This window comes from Rhinoderma darwinii, chromosome 1, assembly GCF_050947455.1.
Source record: "Rhinoderma darwinii isolate aRhiDar2 chromosome 1, aRhiDar2.hap1, whole genome shotgun sequence".
Lineage (NCBI taxonomy): Eukaryota > Metazoa > Chordata > Amphibia > Anura > Rhinodermatidae > Rhinoderma > Rhinoderma darwinii.
This window is the reverse complement of record NC_134687.1, coordinates 551,847,720-551,869,391: the sequence shown is the minus strand read 5'-3', so window position 1 is coordinate 551,869,391 and position 21,672 is coordinate 551,847,720. Positions and strand designations below refer to the sequence as shown.

Below are 21,672 nucleotides of genomic sequence, written 5' to 3'. Positions count from 1 at the left end.
TAACGCTAGTTTGTACTTAGCTTACCATGTTTAATCCTTTGTTTCCCACACAGAGGTGCACTCCTGAAAAGTCAATGGGGTTACACCACCATACAAATACCAAGGAGTGGACATACTGTAGTGAGAAAGCAAAATGCAGAATGTTCTACAAAAACACATGACACCGTGTGGATGGGATTTAAAGAGTTCTCTGGTTTTAATACAACTAGCTACTAAAGGTGCTATAGTTTATATGCTGTGAGAAGTCTGTTCCATGAGACGGGTTTACATACAATTGTCCACAGTCTTCGTGGAAGCCCTGGATAGATTTAATTTTGACTTAGAAATAATTTAGGCAATTGAATCAATGCAACACTCCAGATTCAACCTTTACTTTATGCCATCAAGTTAAAAATGTATTCCTAAGAATCATTCAAAAATACCTATTCACAATAATGATGTTATTACACAATATCATCTGGTAATTCTCATGTAACCCACATTCAATTCAAGAGACATCCTTTAAAGGGGCTCTGTCACCACATTATAAGTGACCTATATTGTACATGATGTGATCGGCGCTGTAATGTAGATTACAGCAGTGTTTTTTATTTAGGAAAAACGATAATTTTTGACCGAGTTATGACCTATATTAGCTTTATGCTAATGAGTTTCTTAATGAACAACTGGGCGTGTTTTACTATATGGCCAAGTGTGCGTTGTACAGAGGAGTGTATGACGCTGGCCAATCAGTGACCAATCGGCGTCATACACTTCTCTCCATTCATTTACACTTCACTAGCAATATAGCTATATCGTTATGTGCTACCACATAAACACACTATAATGTTACTGTAGTATCCTGACAATGAATATACAATACCTCCAGCCAGGACGTGATGTGTATTCAGAATCCTGACAATTCTGTAGCGTCTGTGTGAGACTACAGCACAGCACAGCGAGATCCCGCTGTAAAAGACAGTTTACAGCGTAATCTCGCGAGACTACGCCTGCTGTGCTGTAAATCACAGAGAAGTGGTCAAAATTCTGAATACACATCACGTCCTGGTCAATTGCAACCTCAGTTACTGCTTGCTATATACTTATTACACTAGCTCTGAGCCATCAGCACAGCATCACGGATTGGCTTCTCTTGACTTAGCGATACCACAACAACGGCTCAGTTTTAAACTAGTGTATAAAAAGAAACGTGCACTGCACCACCCCCTATGCAGGCCAACTTCGAACACCGACCAAGCAGCTTACGTGTGGATGCGCAGAGAAAGTGCAGGGTACAACTGCACGGATTGTTGACTGATGTGTGTGTGTGTGTGTGTGTGTGTGTGTGTGTGTGTGTGTGTGTGTGTGTGTGGGGAGCCAAGAAAACACACAGCGGGTGCACGGTGCTGCTATACACTGCAGTATAGGACATGAAGTGGGCTGTACTATACTGCTACTCTACAGGCAGTCCTGCTAGACATACAAAATAGTACACAGTCCACAGTCTAATGTAAACACGGAGGTCAGTCAGCGTTTGTTCATCGGGTGATCGTTGTCTTGTTTACACAAGGCAATTATCGGGAACGAGCGTCCCATGAACGCTCGTTGGCCGATAATTGGCCAATGTAAAAGGGACTTTAGTCCAGTCTATTGTAAAGAAGGAGGTCAAATAGTCCACAGTCTAGTGCAAGCACGGAGGTTAGTTAAGAGGCTCTGTCACCAGATTTTGCAACCCCTATCTCCTATTGCAGCAGATTGGCGCTGCAATGTAGATAAGAGTAACGTTTTTTTTTGTTTTTTTTTAAACGAGCATTTTTGGCCAAGTTATGACCATTTTTATATTTATGCAAATGAGGCTTTCTAAAGTACAACTGGGCGTGTTTAAAGTAAAAGTACAACTGGGCGTGTATTATGTGCGTACATCTGGGCGTTTTTACTTCTTTTACTAGCTGGGCGTTGTGAATAGATGTGTATGATGCTGACGAATCAGCATCATCCACTTCTCTTCGTTAACACCCAGCTTCTGGCAGTGCACAGACACAGCGTGTTCTCGAGAGATCACGCTGTGACGTCACTTCCCCAGGTCCTGCATCGTGTCGGACGAGCGAGGACACATCGGCACCAGAGGCTATATTTGATTCTGCAGCAGCATCAGCGTTTGCAGGTAAGTCGATGTAGCTACTTACCTGCAAACGCCGATGCTGCTGCAGAATCAACTGTAGCCTCTGGTGCCGATGTGTCCTCGCTCGTCCGACACGATGCAGGACCTGGGGCAGGAAGTGAGTGACGTCACAGCGTGATCTCTCGAGAACACGCTGTGTCTGTGCACTGCCAGAAGCTGGGTGTTAACGAAGAGAAGTGGATGATTCGTCAGCATCATACACTCCCATTCACAACGCCCAGCTAGTAAAAGAAGTAAAAACGCCCGATGTACGCACATAATACACGCCCAGTTGTACTTTTACTTTAAACACGCCCAGTTGTACTTTAGAAAGCCTCATTTGCATAAATATAAAAATGGTCAGAACTTGGCCAAAAATGCTCGTTTTTAAAAAAATAAAACGTTACTCTTATCTACATTGCAGCGCCGATTTGCTGCAATAGGAGATAGGGGTTGCAAAATCTGGTGACAGAGCCTCTTTAGTCGATAGTTTAGAGTAAACACAGCGTCTGGTCAGTCCACATTCCAGTGTAAACACGGAGGTTGGTCAGTCAGTCCACAATCTAGTGTAGATGCTGCAGCCGTAGAGTCCACAGTCCAGTGTAAACACGGAGGTTGGTCAGTCAGTCCACAATCTAGTGTAGATGCTGCAGCCGTAGAGTCCACAGTCCAGTGTAAACACGGAGGTTGGTTAGTCAGTCCACAATCTAGTGTAGATGCTGCAGCCGTAGAGTCCACAGTCAAGTGTAAACACGGAGGTTGGTTAGTCAGTCCACAATCTAGTGTAGATGCTGCAGCCGTAGAGTCCACAGTCTAGTGTAAACACTTTATTTATAATGTAAGAATGTTTAGTTCTAAAATTGTTATACTTCAAAAGGTGTCCAAGTCCTTTTTTTGTTATCCCTGCAATATGCACGTTTGGTTTTTTAATTCACTTACTAATGGAGGTCCGCCTAAGAAAATGGTTCCCTGTTTTCGAACAATAATGCTTTCATCAGCCATAGCAGGTACATATGCTCCCCCGGCTGTACAGGATCCCATCACTACTGCAACCTGCAAGTCAAGTCAGAATACATATTATTGAATATTATGAGCTGAAGTGAACAACAAATTAAATACAAAAAAAACAGACCAAGGTAAAGAAAAAAAATGGAACCCGCCGCACAAAACGGAGCTACTGCTATTTGATTATGGGATATACATCCCCATTTAATTCAATGGGGAAGTCCTGCAACATATAAGCAGCGTTTACGTAAATACAATTGACACGCTGCGGAATAAAACTCTGCACCGCAGGTCAATTTTCCGCAGCGTGTGGATGAGATTTGTTTTATCTCATCCACTTTGCTGCTACTGTATTTGCTGCGGATTTTCTACAACTAAATCCGTTGCGGAAAACATGACCAGGCCCTTAACCCCTTAATGACCGGGCCATTTTGCACGTTAATGACCAAGGATTATTTTTTGTTTCTTCATGGTCGCATTCCAAGAGTCGTAACTTTTTTTTTATTCCGTCGACATAGCCGTATAAGGGCTTGTTTTTTGCGGGACGAGTTGTATTTTGTAATTGTACCATTTTTAGATGCTTATAACCTATTGATTAACTTTTATTAACTTTATTTTAGGAGAGAATTGAAAATAAGCAGCTATTCCAGCATTAATTTTCACGTTATAAATTTACGCCGTTTACTATGCAGCGTAAATAACATGTTAACTTTATTCTATGGGTCGGCACGATTACGGGGATACCAAATATGTAAAGGTTTTATATGTTTTTTCTACGTTTGCACAATAAAAACCTTTTAGAAAAAAATTACTTGTTTTTCCATCGCCGCGTTCCAAGAGCCGTAACGTTTTTATTTTTCCGTCGATGTGGTCGTATGTGGGCTTGATTTTTGCGGGACAATGTGTAGTTTTCATTAGTACTATTTAGGGGTACATAGGACTTATAGATTAACTTTTATTTTATTTTTTATGGGGGGAATGGGAGAAAAGAGAAAATTTTGCAGTTGTTTTTTGCGTTTTCTTTGGATGCCGTTCATTCGGCGGTTTAATTAATGTGTTAATTTTATTGTTCAAGTTGTTACAATCGCGGGGATACCATATATGTGTATGTGTGATTTGTTTTGACAGTTTTACTAAATAAAACCACTTTTTGGGCCCAAAAAGTAGTTTTATTTGACTTTGTCATTTTTTATTTTTTTTTCACAAACTTTATTTAACTGATTGTCATTTTTTTTTTAAGTCCCATCAGGACACTTCACTATGCGATGTGCCGATCGCATATATAATGCTTTGGTATACTTAGTATACCGAAGCATTATTGCCTGTCAGTGTAAAACTGACAGGCAACCTATTAGGTCATGCCTCCGGCATCGCCTAACAGGCAGATGCTGAAGACAGACCTGGGGGTCTTTGTTAGACCCCCGGCTGTCATGGAAACCCGACGGCGACCCGCGATTTGTTTGCGGGGGCGCCGATCGGGTGACAGAGGGAGCTCCCTCCCTCTGTCAAACACATTAAGTGCCGCTGTCACTACTGACAGCGGCATTTAATGGGTTAAACTGCTGGAATCGGAGCGCGCTTCGATTCCGGCAGTTGCAGCAGGAGCCAGGCTGTGTATAACAGCCGTGCTCCTGCCGCTGATCGCGTGGGTACAGTGTCAGTACCCGTGCGATCACAGGACGGATATATCCGTCCTCCTGCGCGAACTAGCAGCTGCTGAGGACGGATATATCCGTCCTTCGGCGTTAAAGAGGTTATCCGGGTTGTGAACATTTTTTTGTAATGGCTGGAAATGAAATAAGCCAAAAAAAGCAGTACTTACCTATCCCTTGCCCCCAGCGATCCAGCGCTGATGCACCGGCGGTACACCCCATGGTTGTTTACATGCATGTAACCGCTGCAATCAGGGGGGCCCGCTGAGCCAGTCACATGCTATATGCATGTAAACAACCCGAGTAACCCCATTAAGGTCTATAAGGTAGAATAAAAACCGCCAACTAGCCACCATTGCTGTTATCTCCATCTTCCCTACACAGCTCTGCATAGCAAACTTCAGTAACGTTTCTTTAATATGACATCAATGGGACCGGATAGGTGCCAGACTATCAGATATTCTGGATTTTCGAACATTCATAGAAAAGTATGTAAAAACTCACTTGTAAAAGTAGAGACCCTTCAGGAAAGCAGTCCAAATGAAATGTAAACACAAAATCTGCTAATATCAGTGTGCTTTAAATTTGAAGAATATCCTGATTGATTATTTCTACTCAGTGTTCTGCTTCTGATCTGAATTAGGCTTTACGCAGTTCAATGCTGGCAGCAAGATCCTTATGGTCAGGCGTTCTGGATTATCAGAGGCCAGTTAGAAGTTCACTGTAGATAAGTTATTTGACATTAGAAATTTTAAGTCACCTGAGAAATTCCCTGTGATGACATCCTCGCTTGATTGTAGAAAATTCGGCCAAAATGATCACGGTCTGGGAATACATCCGCCTGACGTGGTAGATTTGCTCCACCTGAATCCACTACAAATGAAATTTATGTAAATATTTGAGAAGCTGAACAGGGAAAAAAAAATTAAGTTCAGCCTATGGTAATGGGGCAGACATATGACTCTGCTGTTCAGCTTCGTTTCAGGATGAAATGACTGTTCAGATCACCAAAACCACCGGTTAATCTGTAAAGGGACAAATCAGTAAGTCTTATAATTGTAAAATGTAATGTCTGTATTGCACTGGAGATGAATCACATCCCCTTTACTTTTGTTATATAATAAGGATGCATTTGTTGGACAATGGAGAGCTGTAGATCCTCTGCAGTCATATAATTTAAGGGGTTGTCTCAGGATAGACATTAATCGCTTATCGCTGGGATATGGCATCAATGTCCGATTGGCGGGAGTCCGACAGCTGTGTCCCTCTTAATCGCTAGTACAGAAGTGGCAGTGTCACTTGGAAAGACCAATGCCACTTAGTCTCTGTCAGCTCCACTCTTTTTTTCAACTTTTTCCAATGTGGCCCCATTGAGGGATAGTGGCTATAATAAACAGCGATGTCAGGAGACAAAGTGGCACTAGCAATCATATCCTAGCGACATGCCAAAAAATGTCTACCTTGAAACAGCCAATTCAAATGATAATATTCTGACTGACTGCAGCCACCACTAGGGGGAGATTAGGAGCTTACTGCACATAAATTAGTGTTCACATCTCTTTCGCAGATCTGGCCAAAAATGCTGGACAAAATATTGCAGCATGAAGTGATATTTGGTCCGGTGAAATGACAGACACCATGACAGCGCTGATAGTGTCCGCAAGCAACAGATTGGTCACTGCTCTCATTTTCAATGAACTGCTCCTAAAATGGAGAACAACGAAAATGAATAACGCAGATAAAAAATTGCCTTATACATTGAACTCAATCATAAAATTAAAAAGAAAGCAATAAGCTGTAGTGGAGGCTGCAGACAGAATTTAGTCATTCAACTCTCTGGTTATGCAGGGGATTTGAAGCTTAGGATCAGGAAAAAAATGATTAAATGATTCAACACAGAATTTTAAATTTAAAAATAATGTTCAAATTGGTGTTAAAGGGGTCCTCCCTCCCTTGGACATTCATGGCATATCCACGGGATATGCCACAAAGGTCCGATAAATGTGGGCCCCACCTCTGGAACACGCACCTATCTCTAGAATGGGACCCCCAACCTACCTTTCGCTTCCTCTCGCTGCTCCGGCCACTGACTGATGAGGTGGTCAGGTGTACGGAAACAGTCAAGTGTGCTGACATACGTGGTTTCCGTAACTCACCAAGAAAATAATGGAAGATACGGAAACAGCGTATAAAGGCGAGCTACGCCGTTTCCAAAACTCGGGAGCCACGGAAACAGCGTCGCACGCTGTGCTATGCTATTTCTGTACTTCCTATTCACTTCTATGGGAGTTATGGAAACAGCGTACCTCAATGCGCTTGACTGTTTCCGTACTCCCAACCAGCTTGTCAGTCAGGGCCAGAGAGCAATGAGCCCGTTATAATGATAGGTGGGGTTCCCAGAGATGGGACCCGCATCTATCAGACATTTATGGCATATCTTGTGGATATGTACAAAATGGGAAAACCCTTTTTAAAAAATAGCGGTACACAGCAATGAACTGCACCGAACTATTAATCAATTATCGCTATGGTTATTTTTTGTAATCTGTGATAGCCGGGCCGTATATGTACTTATAAACTATGGCTCCAACTTTCTGCTATGTTCTACATAGTACATACCGTAGTTAGGGTAATAATATTATTTTTTGCCTTTAACCCCTTCCCGACATTTGTCGTAAGTATACGTCATGGAAAGCCAATGCTTCCCGCAAAATGTTGTATACTTACGACAAATGCATGGCACCGGCTCAGAAGCTGAATCGGTGCCATCATCCCCGGATGTCAGCTGTATCTGACAGCTGACATACTACTGTAACGGCGGGGACCGAAGTTAGTTTTGATCCCCGCCATTACCCCCTTAAATGCAGCCATCAAATGCGATCACTGCATTTAAGGTGTTTGCAGCTCATCGACACCCCAGAAATGAAATCGCCGGGGTGTCGGAGGCTGCAATGGCAACCGGAGGCCTAATACTGGCCTCCCGGTGTGCCTAGCACAGAAAACTTCCAGCTCCCGCCCAGAGGCAGGGCCTAAAAGGTTTCCGTAGCCGCCGGGAAGATGGCGCCGCCTCAGGAGATGAGCCGGCGTCATCAGCGGTGGATATCAGCTGTATGTTACAGCTGACATCCACCTGTAACGGCAGGAACCGGAGCTAGCTCCGATCCCTGCCATTAACCCCTCAGATGCAGCGATCGGATGCGATCACTGCATCTTTGTGGTTGCTAGTATATCGCCAGCTGTGCCCTGCAATCGCACGACTGCTGACTGCTATTATGACAACAGGAAACCTAACAATGGCCTCCTGTTTGCCATTATGGAAGCCAATTAGGCCCAGCCCGGAGGCGAAGCCTAATCGGCTTGCTGTCAGTGAATGACTGACAGATCTAATACATTGCACTATATAGGTACTGCAATGTATTAGAAAAAAAATCTGACAGTTGGACCTTCAAGTGCCCTAGTGGGACTAAAGTAAAGTGTAAAAAAAAAGTGAAAAAAAAAGTTGTAAAAAATATAATAAAAGTTTCAAGTAATAAAATAAAACACAATCGCCCTTTTTCCCTTTATTATTGAAAAAAATAAATAAACCATACATATTTGGTATCGCCGCTACCGTAACGGCCTAAACTATAAAAATATTATGTTATTTATTCCACGCCGTGAATGGCGTAAAAAAACCCGTAAAAAATAATGCCAGAATTTCTGTTTTTTCGTCACTTTGCCCTACAAAAATTGAAATAAAAAGGGATCAAACAGCCGCATGCATCCAAAAATGGTGCCTATAAAAACTATAGCTCGTCTCGCAAAAAACAAGCCCTCATACAGCTCTGTCAACTAAAAAATTAAAAAGTCATGGTTCTCACATGGCGACAGAAAAAATACTTTTTTTTTACAAAAGTAATTTTATTGTGCAAAAAGTTGTAAAATATAAAAAAGTGCTATAAATTAGGTATCGCCGGAATCGTACTGACCCGCAGAATAAAATTAACATGTAATTTATAACGCATGGTGAACGCTGTATAAAAAAAACCCTAAAAAAAACTATGGCAGAATTGTAGTTTTTGGTCAGCTTGCCTCTCAAAAAATAGGATAAAAAGTGATCAAAAAGTCACATTTACCCCAAAATGGCACCAATAATAACTACAGCTCGTCCCGCAAAAAAACAGCCCTTATACCACTATGTCTATGAAAAAATAAAATTAGTTAAGGCTCCAATAATTCAGGAAATAAAAAATATGCAGTTGTGCAGATCAGAGGGGAACATTTCGTCTGTTTCAAGAGGCGATTTATCGGGGCCCTAAAATTAGGGGACCAGGAAGGGGAGGGCCCAAACATATCTGCTAGAAGTGAGGGCGCCCGTATTATACCAGGACAACACTTCCTAGCAAAATTCCCCAAACTGCAAAGGTGCGGATTTTGTACCAAAAGGGGGATAAGTAAAGACACCATTTATCAGTGAGACACCGGCCTGTGCAGAAAGGAATGCTTCACAGCGTAACACACATCTATGTATTATTTTATCGTTTACCCCATTATTATACCCCCTGACTATGCCACTGATGTACTCTGCACAGCTTACATATGCCCCCACATTATAAACGGAAATAGCAGCAATACTCAAACAAAACTACTTCCAAGCAAAATCTACGCTTCAAAAGCCAAATGGCGCTCCCACCCATCTGAGCCCTACAATGCGCCCAAACAGCAGTTTACTTCCACATATATGGTACCGCCATACCCGGGAGAACCCTTTTAACAATTTTTGGGGTGTGTGTCTAAGTGGCATAAGCTGGGCACGACATACTTGCCACCGAATTGGCATATCTGGGGAAAAATTGTAATTTTTACTTTGCACCATCCGCAGCGCATTCATTTATGGAAAAGACCTGTGGGTGAAAATGCTCACTACACCCCTTAATAAATGCCTTGAGGGGTGTAGTTTCTAAAATTGGGTCACTTCTGGGGGGTTTCTTTTATTATTTCCCTTCTGAGCCTCTGCAATTGTGAACCAATACTTTGTAAATCGCCAAATTAGGCCTCAATTTCGCATGGTACTTTCTCACTCCTGAGCCCTGTCAAATATCCAGGCAAAAGATTAGTGCCCCATGTAGGGTGATTCTAAAACCGGGAAAAACAGAATAATTATTAGAGAGCTGTCTTGTTATGGTGGCAAAAGCTGGGCATATCTATGGAAAAATCAAATTTTCACTCTGCAATATCGAGTGCACACTAATTTATGCAAAACACCTGCGGGGTTAACATGCTCACTACACCCCTAGGTGAATACCTTGCGGGGTGTAGTTTCCAAAATGGGGTCACTTTTGGGGGGTTTCTACTGTTTTGGTCCCACAGGGTTTTGCAAGTGCTACAAAGCGACCAGAAACCAATCCAGCAAAATCTGTACTCCGAAAGCCAAATGGCTCTCCTTCCCTTCTGAGCCCTGCAGTGTACCCAAAAATGAGTTTACAACCACATATGGGGTATTGCCATACTCGGGAGAAATTGCTTAACAAATGTTGGGGGTCTTTTTCTGCTTTATTTTTTGAGAAAATGAAAAATGTTGCGCTAAAGCTACGTCTTATTGGGAAAAAAATGTTATTTTTATTTTCACTGCCCAATTCAAATAAAATCTATGAAACACCTGTGGGGTCAAAATGCTCACTACACCCCTAGATTAATTCCTCAAGGGGTATAGTATCACAAATGGAGTCCCTTTTGGGTAGTTTCCACTGTACTGGTGGTACCTTAGGGGCTTTGCAAAAGTGGCATGGTGTCAAGAAACCAATCCAGCACAATCTGTGCTCCAAAAGCCAAATGCCGCTCCTTCTCTTCTAATCCTTGCCATGTGCCCAAACAGCAGTTTATGACCACATATGGGGTATTGCCGTACTCCAGAGAAGTTGCTTTAAGAATGTTGGGTTTCTTTTTTTCCTTTATTTGTTGAGAAAATGAAAAATTCTAATACATTCTATGAAACATCTGTGGGGTCAAAATGATCACTACACCCATAGATGAATTCCTCAAGGGGTGTCGTTTCCTAAATGAAGTCATTTTTTTGGCTTTTTCACTGTTTTGGTCGCCGCAAACCATTCCTGCAAAATTTGAGCTCCAAAAGCAAAATAGCGCTCTTTCTCTTCTAAGCCCTGCCGTGTGTCCAAACAGCCGTTTATTACCACATATGGGGTACTGTTTTATTCTGGAGAAATTGCTTTACAAATTTTGTGGTGGTTTTTCTTCTTTAGTCCTTGTGGAAATGAGAAAAAATTTGCTAAACCTAAATTTACTTTGAAAGAATGTAGATTTCCATTTTCACGGCCTAATTCCAATAATTTCTGCAATAAACCTGTAGGGTCAAAATGCTCACTATACCCCTAGATAATTTCCTTAAGGGGTGTAGTTTCCCAAATGGGGTCACTTTTGGGGGATTTCCACTGTTTTGGCACAGCAAGAGCCCTTCAAACCCGACATGGTGCCTTTAATATATTCTAATAAAAAGGAGGCCCAAAATCCACTAGGTGCTCCTTTGCTTCTGAGGCCGGTGCTTCAGTCCAGTACCACACTAGAGCCACATGTGGGATATTTCCTAAAACTGCAGAGCCTGGAAAATAAATAGTGAGTTGCGTTTCTCTGGTAAATCTTTGTGCTACAAAAAAAATGGATTAAAAATTAATTTTTGTAAATTTTTCCTCTAATATATAAGGCCCTCAAAGCCACTTCACAACTGAACTGGCCCCTTTTGAAATTCTTTTGAAAATGTGAGAAATTGCTTCTAAAGTTCTAAACTTTGTAACGGCCTAGAAAAATAAAAGGATGTTCAAAAAACGATGGCAATCTAATGTAGACATGTGGGGGATGTTAATTAGCGACTATTTTGTGTGGTATAGCTGCCTGCCTTACAAGCAGATACATTTAAATTTCGAAAAATGCTAATTTTTAAAAAAAATTGCTACATTTTGGTGTTTTTCACATTTAAATACTGAACGTATCGAGCAAATTTTGCCAGTAACAAAGTCCAATGTGTCACGAGAAAATCTCAGAATCGCTTGGATAGGTTAAAGCATTCCGAAGTTATTTCCACATAAAGTGAAACATGTCAGATTTGAAAAATGAGGCTCTGTCAGGAAGGTCAAAAGTGGCTAAAGAGGGAAGGGGTTAAATGTGTAAACTTTTTTATGACTCCAGTCACTCTTTATTACGTAGCTGTCTTGTCACTGTGTGGTTCACTTCAGTCACTGTGTGTCCACTGTCATCTGTGTGTGTTTATATTGGGTCATTATTAGTTGAATATGAGCAAAGAAATGTGTGAATTCATGGTAAGGAATTTGATGAATTTATCAGTTTCTTTTACATTAATTAATATGCACAGCCATCTATTGGGTATTGTACATAAACAGATTCTTGTATAGTGTTTTATATATATATATATATATATATATATATATATATATATATATATATATATATATATATATATTTATATTTAGAGATAGTAAATCACTGTATTCACTGTGATTCTTTTTAGTTTTCACTATGTACGTGTACTTGCTATATCAATTGTTCACAATTCTCTTCTCATTTACGATTGATTTATTATTTTTAGTTTTAACTATGTACAGTATGTGTACTTACTATATACGTACAGTCAGATGTATGATATTCAGATGTATAGGCTTCTACACATAGGGCAAACTATTTGGCATTACGCCTGCGTCTACAAATTGTTCCCTATGTTATTTAATTCCAGGTGACATTTAATTGTCCGCCCCTGCCTTCTACTGTTGGCCGATTTGGATGTCCATCTTAATAGGCTCCCCCCACAGCGATCACGTCACGCTCCCAGAACTTACGTCCTCTGACGTCGAGACGTAATACGTCATGACACCAGCGTCTTCAACTCCCCTCATGCCGCCATCCAAGGAATTAATTCAGCACTGGTCCCTCCCTCGACTCATGTGGCAGGACGGGCAGCTGGCATAGCGGTCGCATCGGTTACTGAACAAGATGATTACGTCAGTAGTTTTGCCACACCTCTGCAATCGTAATGGAGGAGTATGCCGTTTTGGGGGGGGGGGTCTTATTGCAGGACTGGATGGGAAATAATGTGGTCGCCATCTTGCCTATGTGATGAATATAGGCTATTCAGGTAATTCTGCTTATTACATGCGTGTCTCCACGTTGGGTTTGTATCCTCCCATTGTTCTGGTATGCCTCATTCTATTTGACTTGGTTCTTAACCATTATTCTTTACTCACTATTGTGGATTGTTTCATCCACTATTTACGTGTATTTACATGGCTTACCATTCTCTTATTGCACTACTTGCACTATATTATAATATGGGGTTTTAGGGTCTGGTCATTGAGGGGATCCATTTTTGTGGGTAATGTGAATCTTTTATTGTATGTTTTTTACATGTATCTATTTCTAATAAAGAATTGTTATATTTGGTAGCAAGGTTATTGTATGGTTCTTTGTAGGTGGTTATAAATTCATCTTACCTAAGTATACACAAGGTAAGTGGTTCTGCATAGCAATTTCTTGTGCTCGCAGGTGCTTCTTAACCGTGATAGGGTAATAAGAGCCTCCTTTCACAGTTGCATCATTGGCTACAATAAGACACTCGATCCTGTTGAAAAGAAAAGCAATACAATCATTGTGGCAATCATTGAGCACTTCTAACATATTCATATCACAATATCATCAACCGATAAGATCAAATCAACAATATCAGGAAGATGCAAGATGACAAATCACAGATGAATAAATATTCATGGCTGTTGGTGATTCTCGCCACAACAAAGACAGAACATAGTTTAGATGAAAGTGGATTAGACACTACAGTATGTCTAAGGTCATCTACATTTAATTGACCAAATTGTTGCTTTGTACTAACGTTCAACAATGAGAGACTGCTGTAATGTATTCCCATATAAAGTGTGTGTTTGCACTAGTACCTAATACATATAACATATTTTTGGAATGCAAACTGCTTTCATTAGGAGGGTCGTCTGATTTAGGGCCTGTTCATATCTGCATTCAGTGTCTCCGTTGCTCTGCTCTACTGCGTCAGAGGAGCAGAACCACGAAAATACCCAAAGTGCCAGTTCTGTTGCATGACGGACACCATCCGCACCTGATGGAATTCATTGACTTTAATGGGCTCCCTTGGGTTTCCGGCATGATGACCGTTGTTGTAACACAAAAAAATAGAATGCTGCGCTATTGTTTTCCGTTATTTGGACCGAATCTGTGACAGAAGCCCCTAACAAAGCCTCCAACGCAGATGTGAACAGGCCCTATTACAAAATATTTGCATATCATTCCCGATTAGGAACTAATCTATTAGCTAAGGGCCACTTTCAGGTGCAAATATTTCCATTATACTTTTTCTCTGTTTATGCTCCACACCTAGTTTTGGCTTTCACACGACCGATTTTTTGACTCCCGGGAAAACCGGCCGTCAAAAAATAGGACATGCTCTATTTTCGGCCGGGTACCCGGCCGCCCGGCTCCCATAGAAGTCGGGCGGCCGGGTACCCGGCCGCCCGGCTCCCATAGAAGTCTATGGGGCCGGGTAATACACAGTAATACATGTGTCCCGAGTGATGGCCGGGTTTTCCGTGGCTTGCGCTCTATCTCCTCCTCCTCACAGCGCAGAGTGCATGTGAGGAGGAGGAGTTGATGCCATTCGGACGAATGGCTACGCTGTACACTGTGTGGCAGGGCCGGGGTGTACAGCAGGTGGAAGGGAGCGCTGCGCTGGCTCCCTTCCCCTGCTTGTTAAAAGCGCCCTGGCCCGGCGACACCTTCCATGGCGCCGCTAGCAGCTGCTGCTGCGGCGGCTGCTACTACTGTAGCGACGCCACTATAGCAGAGCAGGGAGGTATCTCCCCGCTCTGCTATGTGCTAGCTCCATTTTAGCTCCCTGAAGGAGCGGAATCCCCGTGTGTTCGGGGATTCCGCTCCTGGACAGAGTGCTTGATGTCTCTGTCCATATCTGGGCAGTGACATCAGGGGAAACTCCTGAAGCGGAATCCCCGAACACATGGGGATTCCCCTTCAGGAGTTGCCGCTGATGTCACTGTCCAGATCTGCCCGGCCCGGATGCAAAACTTTATGCAAACCGGCCGGGCAAAATGGCCGATTTTACCGGCCGACACTCGGGCGGGACCCGGTCGTGTGAATCCCGCCTAAAGGAGAAAAAGCACCGCAACATTTGTAAAGCAATTTCTCCCGAGTAAAAGAATACCCCACATGTGGTGATAAACGGCTGTTTGGACACACGGCGGAGCTTAGAATGGAAAGAGTGTCATTTGGCTTTTGGAGCTCAAATTTAGCAGGAATGGTTTACGGAGGCCATGTCACATTTGCAGAGCCCCTAAAGGTGAATAAGTGAAAACGCCAAAAAAGTGAATCCATTGAGAAAACTACACCCCTCGAGGAATCCATCTAGGGCTGTAGTGAGCATTTTGACCCCACAGGGGTTTCATAGATTTTATTAGAATTGGGCAGTGAAAATAAAAAAAAATCCTTTTTCTTCAATAAGACGTAGTTGTAGCTAAAAATTTATCATTTTCTCAACAAATAAAGGAAAAAAAGAACCCCCCCCCCCCCCCCCAACACCTGTAAAAAAAAAATCCCTGAGTACGGCAATACCCCACACGTGGTCATAAACTGCTGTTTGGGCACACATTAGGGCTCAGAAGGGAAGGAGCGCTATTTGCTTTTGGAGTACAGAATTTGCTGCATTTGGTTTCTGGGCGCTATGTCGCATTTGCAAAGTCCCTGTGGGACCAAAACAGTGGATCCCCCCCAGAAGTGACCCCATTTTGGAAACAACACCCCTCAAGGTATTCACCTAGGGGTGTAGTGAGCATGTTAACCCCTCAGGTGTTTGCAACATGGATTGCACACTTATTTCTGCCAGAGTGAAAATGGGATTCTTTTCCATAGCTATGCCAATATGTGGTGACCAGCTTGTGCCACCATAACAAGACAGCTCTCTAATTATTATGCTGTGTTTCCCGGTTTTAGACACACCCTACATCTGATCTTTTGCCTGGACATTCAACAGGGCTCAGTAGTGAAAGAGCACCATGTAAAATTGAGGCCTAATTTGGCGACTTGCACAGTATTGGTTCACAATTGCAGTGGCTCTGATGTGAAATAATAAAAGAAACCCCTGACAAGTGACCCCATTTTGGAAACTGCACCCCTCAAGACATTTATTATGGGGTGTAGTGAGCATTTTCACCGCACAGGTCTTTTCCATAAATGATTGCGCTGCGGAAGGGGAAAATTACAATTTTTCCCCAGATATGCCAATTCAGTGGAAAATATGTTGTGACCAGCTTGTGCCACTGGGAACACACACACCAAAAATTGTTGAAAGGGTTCTCCTGGGTATGGTGATGCCATATATGTGGAAGTAAACTGCTGTTTGGGCACGCTGTAGGGCTCAGAAGGGGGGGGGAGCGCCATTTGGCTTTTGGAGCGTGGATTTTGCTTGGTAATAGTTTTGTTTGGAGTCTTACTGGTGTTTCCGTTTATAATGTGGGGCATATGTGAGTTGGGCAGAGTACATCAGGGGCATAGTCAAGCGGTATAATAATAAGGTTACAAAAATAATAAAATAATCCATAGATGTGTGTTATGCTGTGACACAATCCTTGCTGCGCAGGCAGGTTTCGCACTGATAAATGTCCTTCCTTATCCCCCTTTTGGTCCACACTCCGCACCTTTGCAGCTTGGGGAATTTTGCTGGGAAGTGTTGTCCTGGTATAATACGGGTACCCTCGCTTCCAGCAGATATGTTTGGGCCCTCTCCTTCCTGGTTCCCTAATTATAGGGCCCCTATAAATCGCCTCTTGAAAAAGAAGAAATGTTCCCCATGGGCTGCACAACTGGATATATTTCTTTCCTGACTGATTGGAGCCTTAAGTTATTTTATTTTTTTCATAGACGTAGTGGTATGAGGGCTGTTTTTTTGCGGGACGAGCTGTAGTTATTATTGGTACAATTTTGTGGTACATTTGACTTTTTGAACACTTTTTATCCTTTTTTGGGGAGGCAAGGTGACAAAAAACAGCAATACTGCCATAGTTTTTTAGTTTTTTTTATACAACGTTCACCATGCGTTATAAATTACATGTTAACTTTATTCTGCGGGACAGTCTGATTCCGGCGATACCTAATTTATAGCACTTTTTTATGTTTTACAACTTTTTGCACAATAAAATTACTTTTGTAAAGAGAATGTATTTTTTCTGTCGCCATGTTGTGAGAGCCATAACTTTTTAATTTTTTCGTCGAAGGAGCTGTATGAGGGCTTGTTTTATGCGAAATATGATATAGTTTTTATAGGTATCAGATTTGAATACATACGACTTTTTGATAACTTTTTATTTCAATTTTTGGAAGACAAAGTGACCAAAAAAACAGCAATTATGGCAGTATTTTTTAGGGTTTTTTTTACGCCGTTCACTGCGTGGGATAAATAACATAATATTTTTAGACAGTTTTCACATTTTCTTATAAACATATCACACAAAGGTTGCGTCCTAAGTGAACAACGCGCAACTGCAAACAATTCAAAACATATAAACATGGCATATGGTTCGATCTACATAACAAATGAAAGAACAAGATCTCCCCCACCCCCGAGCACGACTTAGGTCAGCAAAAGTAACCACATCTAGCTTATAGTAGTAAGAAACCGGTGCCAACGAGGTCCCGAGACCTCCCCCCCCCTAATATCCCCTCTCAGGGCTAAAGTTCCAGACCTCCTAAAGTGCCTGCCAGAAGCTGCGTATGATACCAAGCTGTGTGCCTAAAGGGCGTAACAATTTCTGCCACCTCGGCAGCTGTGCATTGCGTTTCAATAAATATCCGCCATTTAGCAAATAACTTCTTAGCTCCTGCTTCTTCCCGTCTTTCCACCTCCACCCGCTCGAGAGTTAATAACGGTTTTAAACGTAACACTAACATGTCAAGACCTGGTGTGTCGGTTTCCAGCCATTTACATAGAAGACACCTCAAGGTCACCAGTAAAATTGTGTGTATCAAGGGGGGAGGAGGTCTCGTCCACCGAGAACCATCTTCCTCCGGCGGCCGGGCCTGATGGAACAGCAGTGCCTGAGGCGTTATTGGAAGATTCACCTTCCAATGATCCGAAATATAGTTTTGGACCATCCCCCAGTATTGTTTAGCATGAGCACAACCCCATACTCCATGCCACAAATTCGTCAGGGGGGTGCTGCATTTGGGGCAACCAGTGATACGATCGGGGAAGGACTGTAACGGTAAAATATTGAAGCCATATATAGCCGAATGCATTAACTTAAAGTAGGTTTCCCTCCAGCTCTCGTTCACGATAACCTTCCGTACCGTCTCCCCTATAGCCGGATTTTGAGTCCATCTTTCCCACACTTTAAAAATAGATCGTGGCCGCGGGCGAACAAAGCACTCTCCAAGTGCGCTATACAACCTCGAAATAGTCGCCCGCAGAGATGATGGACCTATGACCTCATCTAGTGTGTGTGTGGAGGCTTCCTTGGTCAAATCCCTTAGTCGAGATGTACAAAATGAGCGTACCTGGAGAACCTGTAGAAAATTAAAATTAAAGTTGGAGTTACCGTCTGAGGGCCGAAGCTTAGCTTTGATTTCCGATCCGGTTAACCATCTCCTTTCCTCTGTATGCATAAGGTCACCTGCGCAATTAAGGCCTGCCTCCCCCCAAGAGGTAAATCTATCCCCACTGTCTACTCCCGGTAAGAATTCCGGATGTCCACACAACGGCATATATTTAGAGCGTAAGTGAGGCAGGTCAAAGATTTTACGAACCGCTTTCCAAGCCAGAACTGTATCCCTCAGAACAATGGAGGTTTTGAGACGGAACGGAAGAGAAGCAACTCTACAGTGTAACAAGGCTTTCAAGTTCCAGGGCGAGGCATACGCCCCTTCCAGTTCTAAGTTTGAGTGATGACTCGTCTCATGGAGCCAATCCACTAAATGGCGGAAGAGACATATTATGTTATAACCCCGTACATTTGGGAACTTCAGCCCCCCCCCTCATGTTTACCTAGCATAAGCTTAGCGAGCGCTATGCGAGGCCTCTTCCCTGCCCATATGAATTTTGTAAATGAAGCATTTAATTTGGAGACATCCGCATGCTTCAGCAGGAGCGGGAGCGTTTGAAAGGGATACAAAAGTCTAGGGAAACTAACCATCTTAATCAAATGGCACCTCCCCAGAAGGGATAACGGCAACTGACGCCATCTTGTGAGTTCCGCCTGTATTTTTTTTAAATAGCGGTGGATAGTTCAGGCCATACAAGGTTTCAGGCACCTTCCCTATCTTAATGCCTAGATAAGTAATACATTGTTTAACCGGAGAAATCCCACATCCCAAGGAGTGCCAAAAGGTCCTAGGTAACGGCTTACCTAACTCCATCAGTTCGCTTTTAGCTACATTTACTCTGTATCCCGAGCATTGCCCAAAGTCATGCAAAAAATAAAAAAACTGCCAGTAAGTGCTCTTGTGGGTTTGACATAAAAAGTATAACATCGTCAGCAAACAAGGCTAACTTAACTGTCAAAGACCCCACCTGAATACCTCTGAACACTGCGGACTCCTCCAGAAATCTAGCCATAGGCTCCAGAGCTAAATTAAACAATAGTGGTGACAGGGGACAGCCCTGACGGGTCCCTTTATACAATTGAAAGGGAGCCGACAGAAATCCTGAGGAATAAATGCGAGCTTGGGGATTAGCGTAGACACCGTTCAAGAAGATCCGAAAGGCTCCCTGGACATTCATCTTATCCAGCACCATCCCCAGCCATTCCCACTGGATGCTATCAAAAGCTTTCTCTGCGTCCAGCGCCAAGAGTGCCGGTCGGGTTGGGGATCATGCCGGACTGTTTCTAGCACCGTCAACACCTTACGCAGATTAGTCACTGCTGCCCGACCCTTAACAAAGCCCACTTGGGATTTTCCCACCAATGTAGGTAAATACAGAGGGAAACGATTTGCCAAAATTTTAGAGAGTAACTTCTGGTCTTGGTCTATCAATGTTATAGGGCGATAGGACCCCGGGTCAAGAGGATACTTCCCTTTCTTGGGCAGCACCTTTATATGTGCTGTTTTGGCCTCAGCTGGAAAACAACCTGTCTTTAGTAAAATGTTATAATATTCCACCAAGATGGGGCTAACTTCCTCTCTTAGGGACTTAAAAAATTCTCCCGTAAACCCATCTGGCCCCAGGGCCTTTCCGTTAGATAGGGTCCGAATGGTACTCGTGATTTCCTCCAATGTGACCTCTGCGTTCAAGGACTCATTCTGCTCCTGAGTGAGTCCAGGCAGACTGACCTTCCCCAAGAAATCTCTACCTTTTTGGGAGTCAATGGGCTGTGTAAAGGGCTTGGTAGTATGTACGCAAAATAGAGTTAATGCTTTTGGGGTCTGATGTAGGAATGCCATTGGTATCTTTAAGGGTTAAAATGTGTGACGGGGTGTATCTCCCCCTTGCTAGGCGTGCCAATAATTTGCCCGCTTTATTGCCGAACCGCATAAGATCAGCATCAAATTGTGACCTATAGATATTTTCTCTTTTATCTAACCAGTGATCGAATTGCCGCTTCGCTTCCCTCCAGCCATCCCCAGAGTCGTTGACGGAGACTGTAGGAATGCCGTGTATGTGCAACGCAATGGTTCGCTCGCCGCCCTAAACCCTTCGGTAGTCTTGCGCTTAAGGATAGACATGTATTGCATAATTTTCCCGCGAATCACCGCTTTAGCTGTACGCCAATACAACGATGGGTCCGAATGATGCGACACATTATCCTCATCAAATTCCGTCCACCATCCCTTTAGCTTCTGTAAAAAGCCCTCATCCGTCGCCAGAAAGGAGGGGAATCTCCATACAAAATCTAGCCCCTTAGCTACTGTGTCGGCCATTTTAATGGTAACCGGGGAATGATCAGAGATGACTAGATCCTCTATTGTCACGTAACCGGCGGAAAAAGACATCACTCACCAGTAAATAATCAATACGCGATCACGATTGATGGACATGGGAATAATGTGTGAATTCCCGAGCATCAGGATGTAAACACCTCCAAGCATCTGTAAGAGCAGTGTGTCTCAAAAAGTCTGTCAAGACTAAGTCCCTATGCCTATGCGAAATAGACACTGCGCTCCTATCCTCACTTGTCGACCTTACAGTATTAAGGTCTCCCCCTAGCACCAATAATTTGGTGCGATCTTGTTGAAGTTGGGTTTCCAACTGACAGAAAAAAACGGGTATTGGTCGCATTCGGACCATAAACATTATATATACTAAAAGTTTCCCCTGCATGTTCCACCACTAGATGGATCCAACGGCCCTCATCATCACGTTCCTGGGACACCAATGTAAAAGCAAAATTTTTGTGCATCAGTATAATAACTCCCGCCTTACTGTCTTTAGCAGCCGAGCCAAAAACTTGACTCACCCAGAATTTTTGTAAATATTTGAATTCTGGTTCGGTAAGGTGGTTTTCCTGTAACAGGGCTACATCTGGATGTAATCTTTTCATGTGCCTCAATAGTTTGGTCCTTTTTTGTGGGGATCTAAGCCCCTTGACGTTCCATGTAACTATTTTCATGTTATTGGGCTGTGCATTAAATGAGCCAAGGCGTCAAAAAGTCGTGATCAGGTCGGGGAGTCGGATCCATCTTTACATATAAGCCATGTATGAACATTAAGAACATAACCAAAACCTGGTTTAGAGAACAAAAATAAACGCCAACTCAAGGTCAACAGACTTTGACAAAAAGAAAGAAAAAGAACGCCTGCGATAAGGGCAGTCAACCCCCTAGTACCCATTGGCATAAGAGACT

General features: G+C 42.9%; 1 protein-coding gene across 1 annotated transcript in view; it reads right to left on the bottom strand.

Moving 5' to 3' along the window:
- Positions 1 to 21,672, bottom strand: part of MCCC2 (methylcrotonyl-CoA carboxylase subunit 2) — a 117,315-nt gene that overhangs the window by 75,280 nt on the left and 20,363 nt on the right. The window contains exons 5-7 of the mRNA XM_075838036.1: positions 13,293 to 13,420; positions 5,558 to 5,670; positions 3,080 to 3,193 (exon numbers count right to left, since the gene is read on the bottom strand). Coding sequence (XP_075694151.1) covers positions 3,080 to 3,193; positions 5,558 to 5,670; positions 13,293 to 13,420 — 355 coding nt within the window. The remainder of the gene's footprint in view (positions 1 to 3,079; positions 3,194 to 5,557; positions 5,671 to 13,292; positions 13,421 to 21,672) is intronic.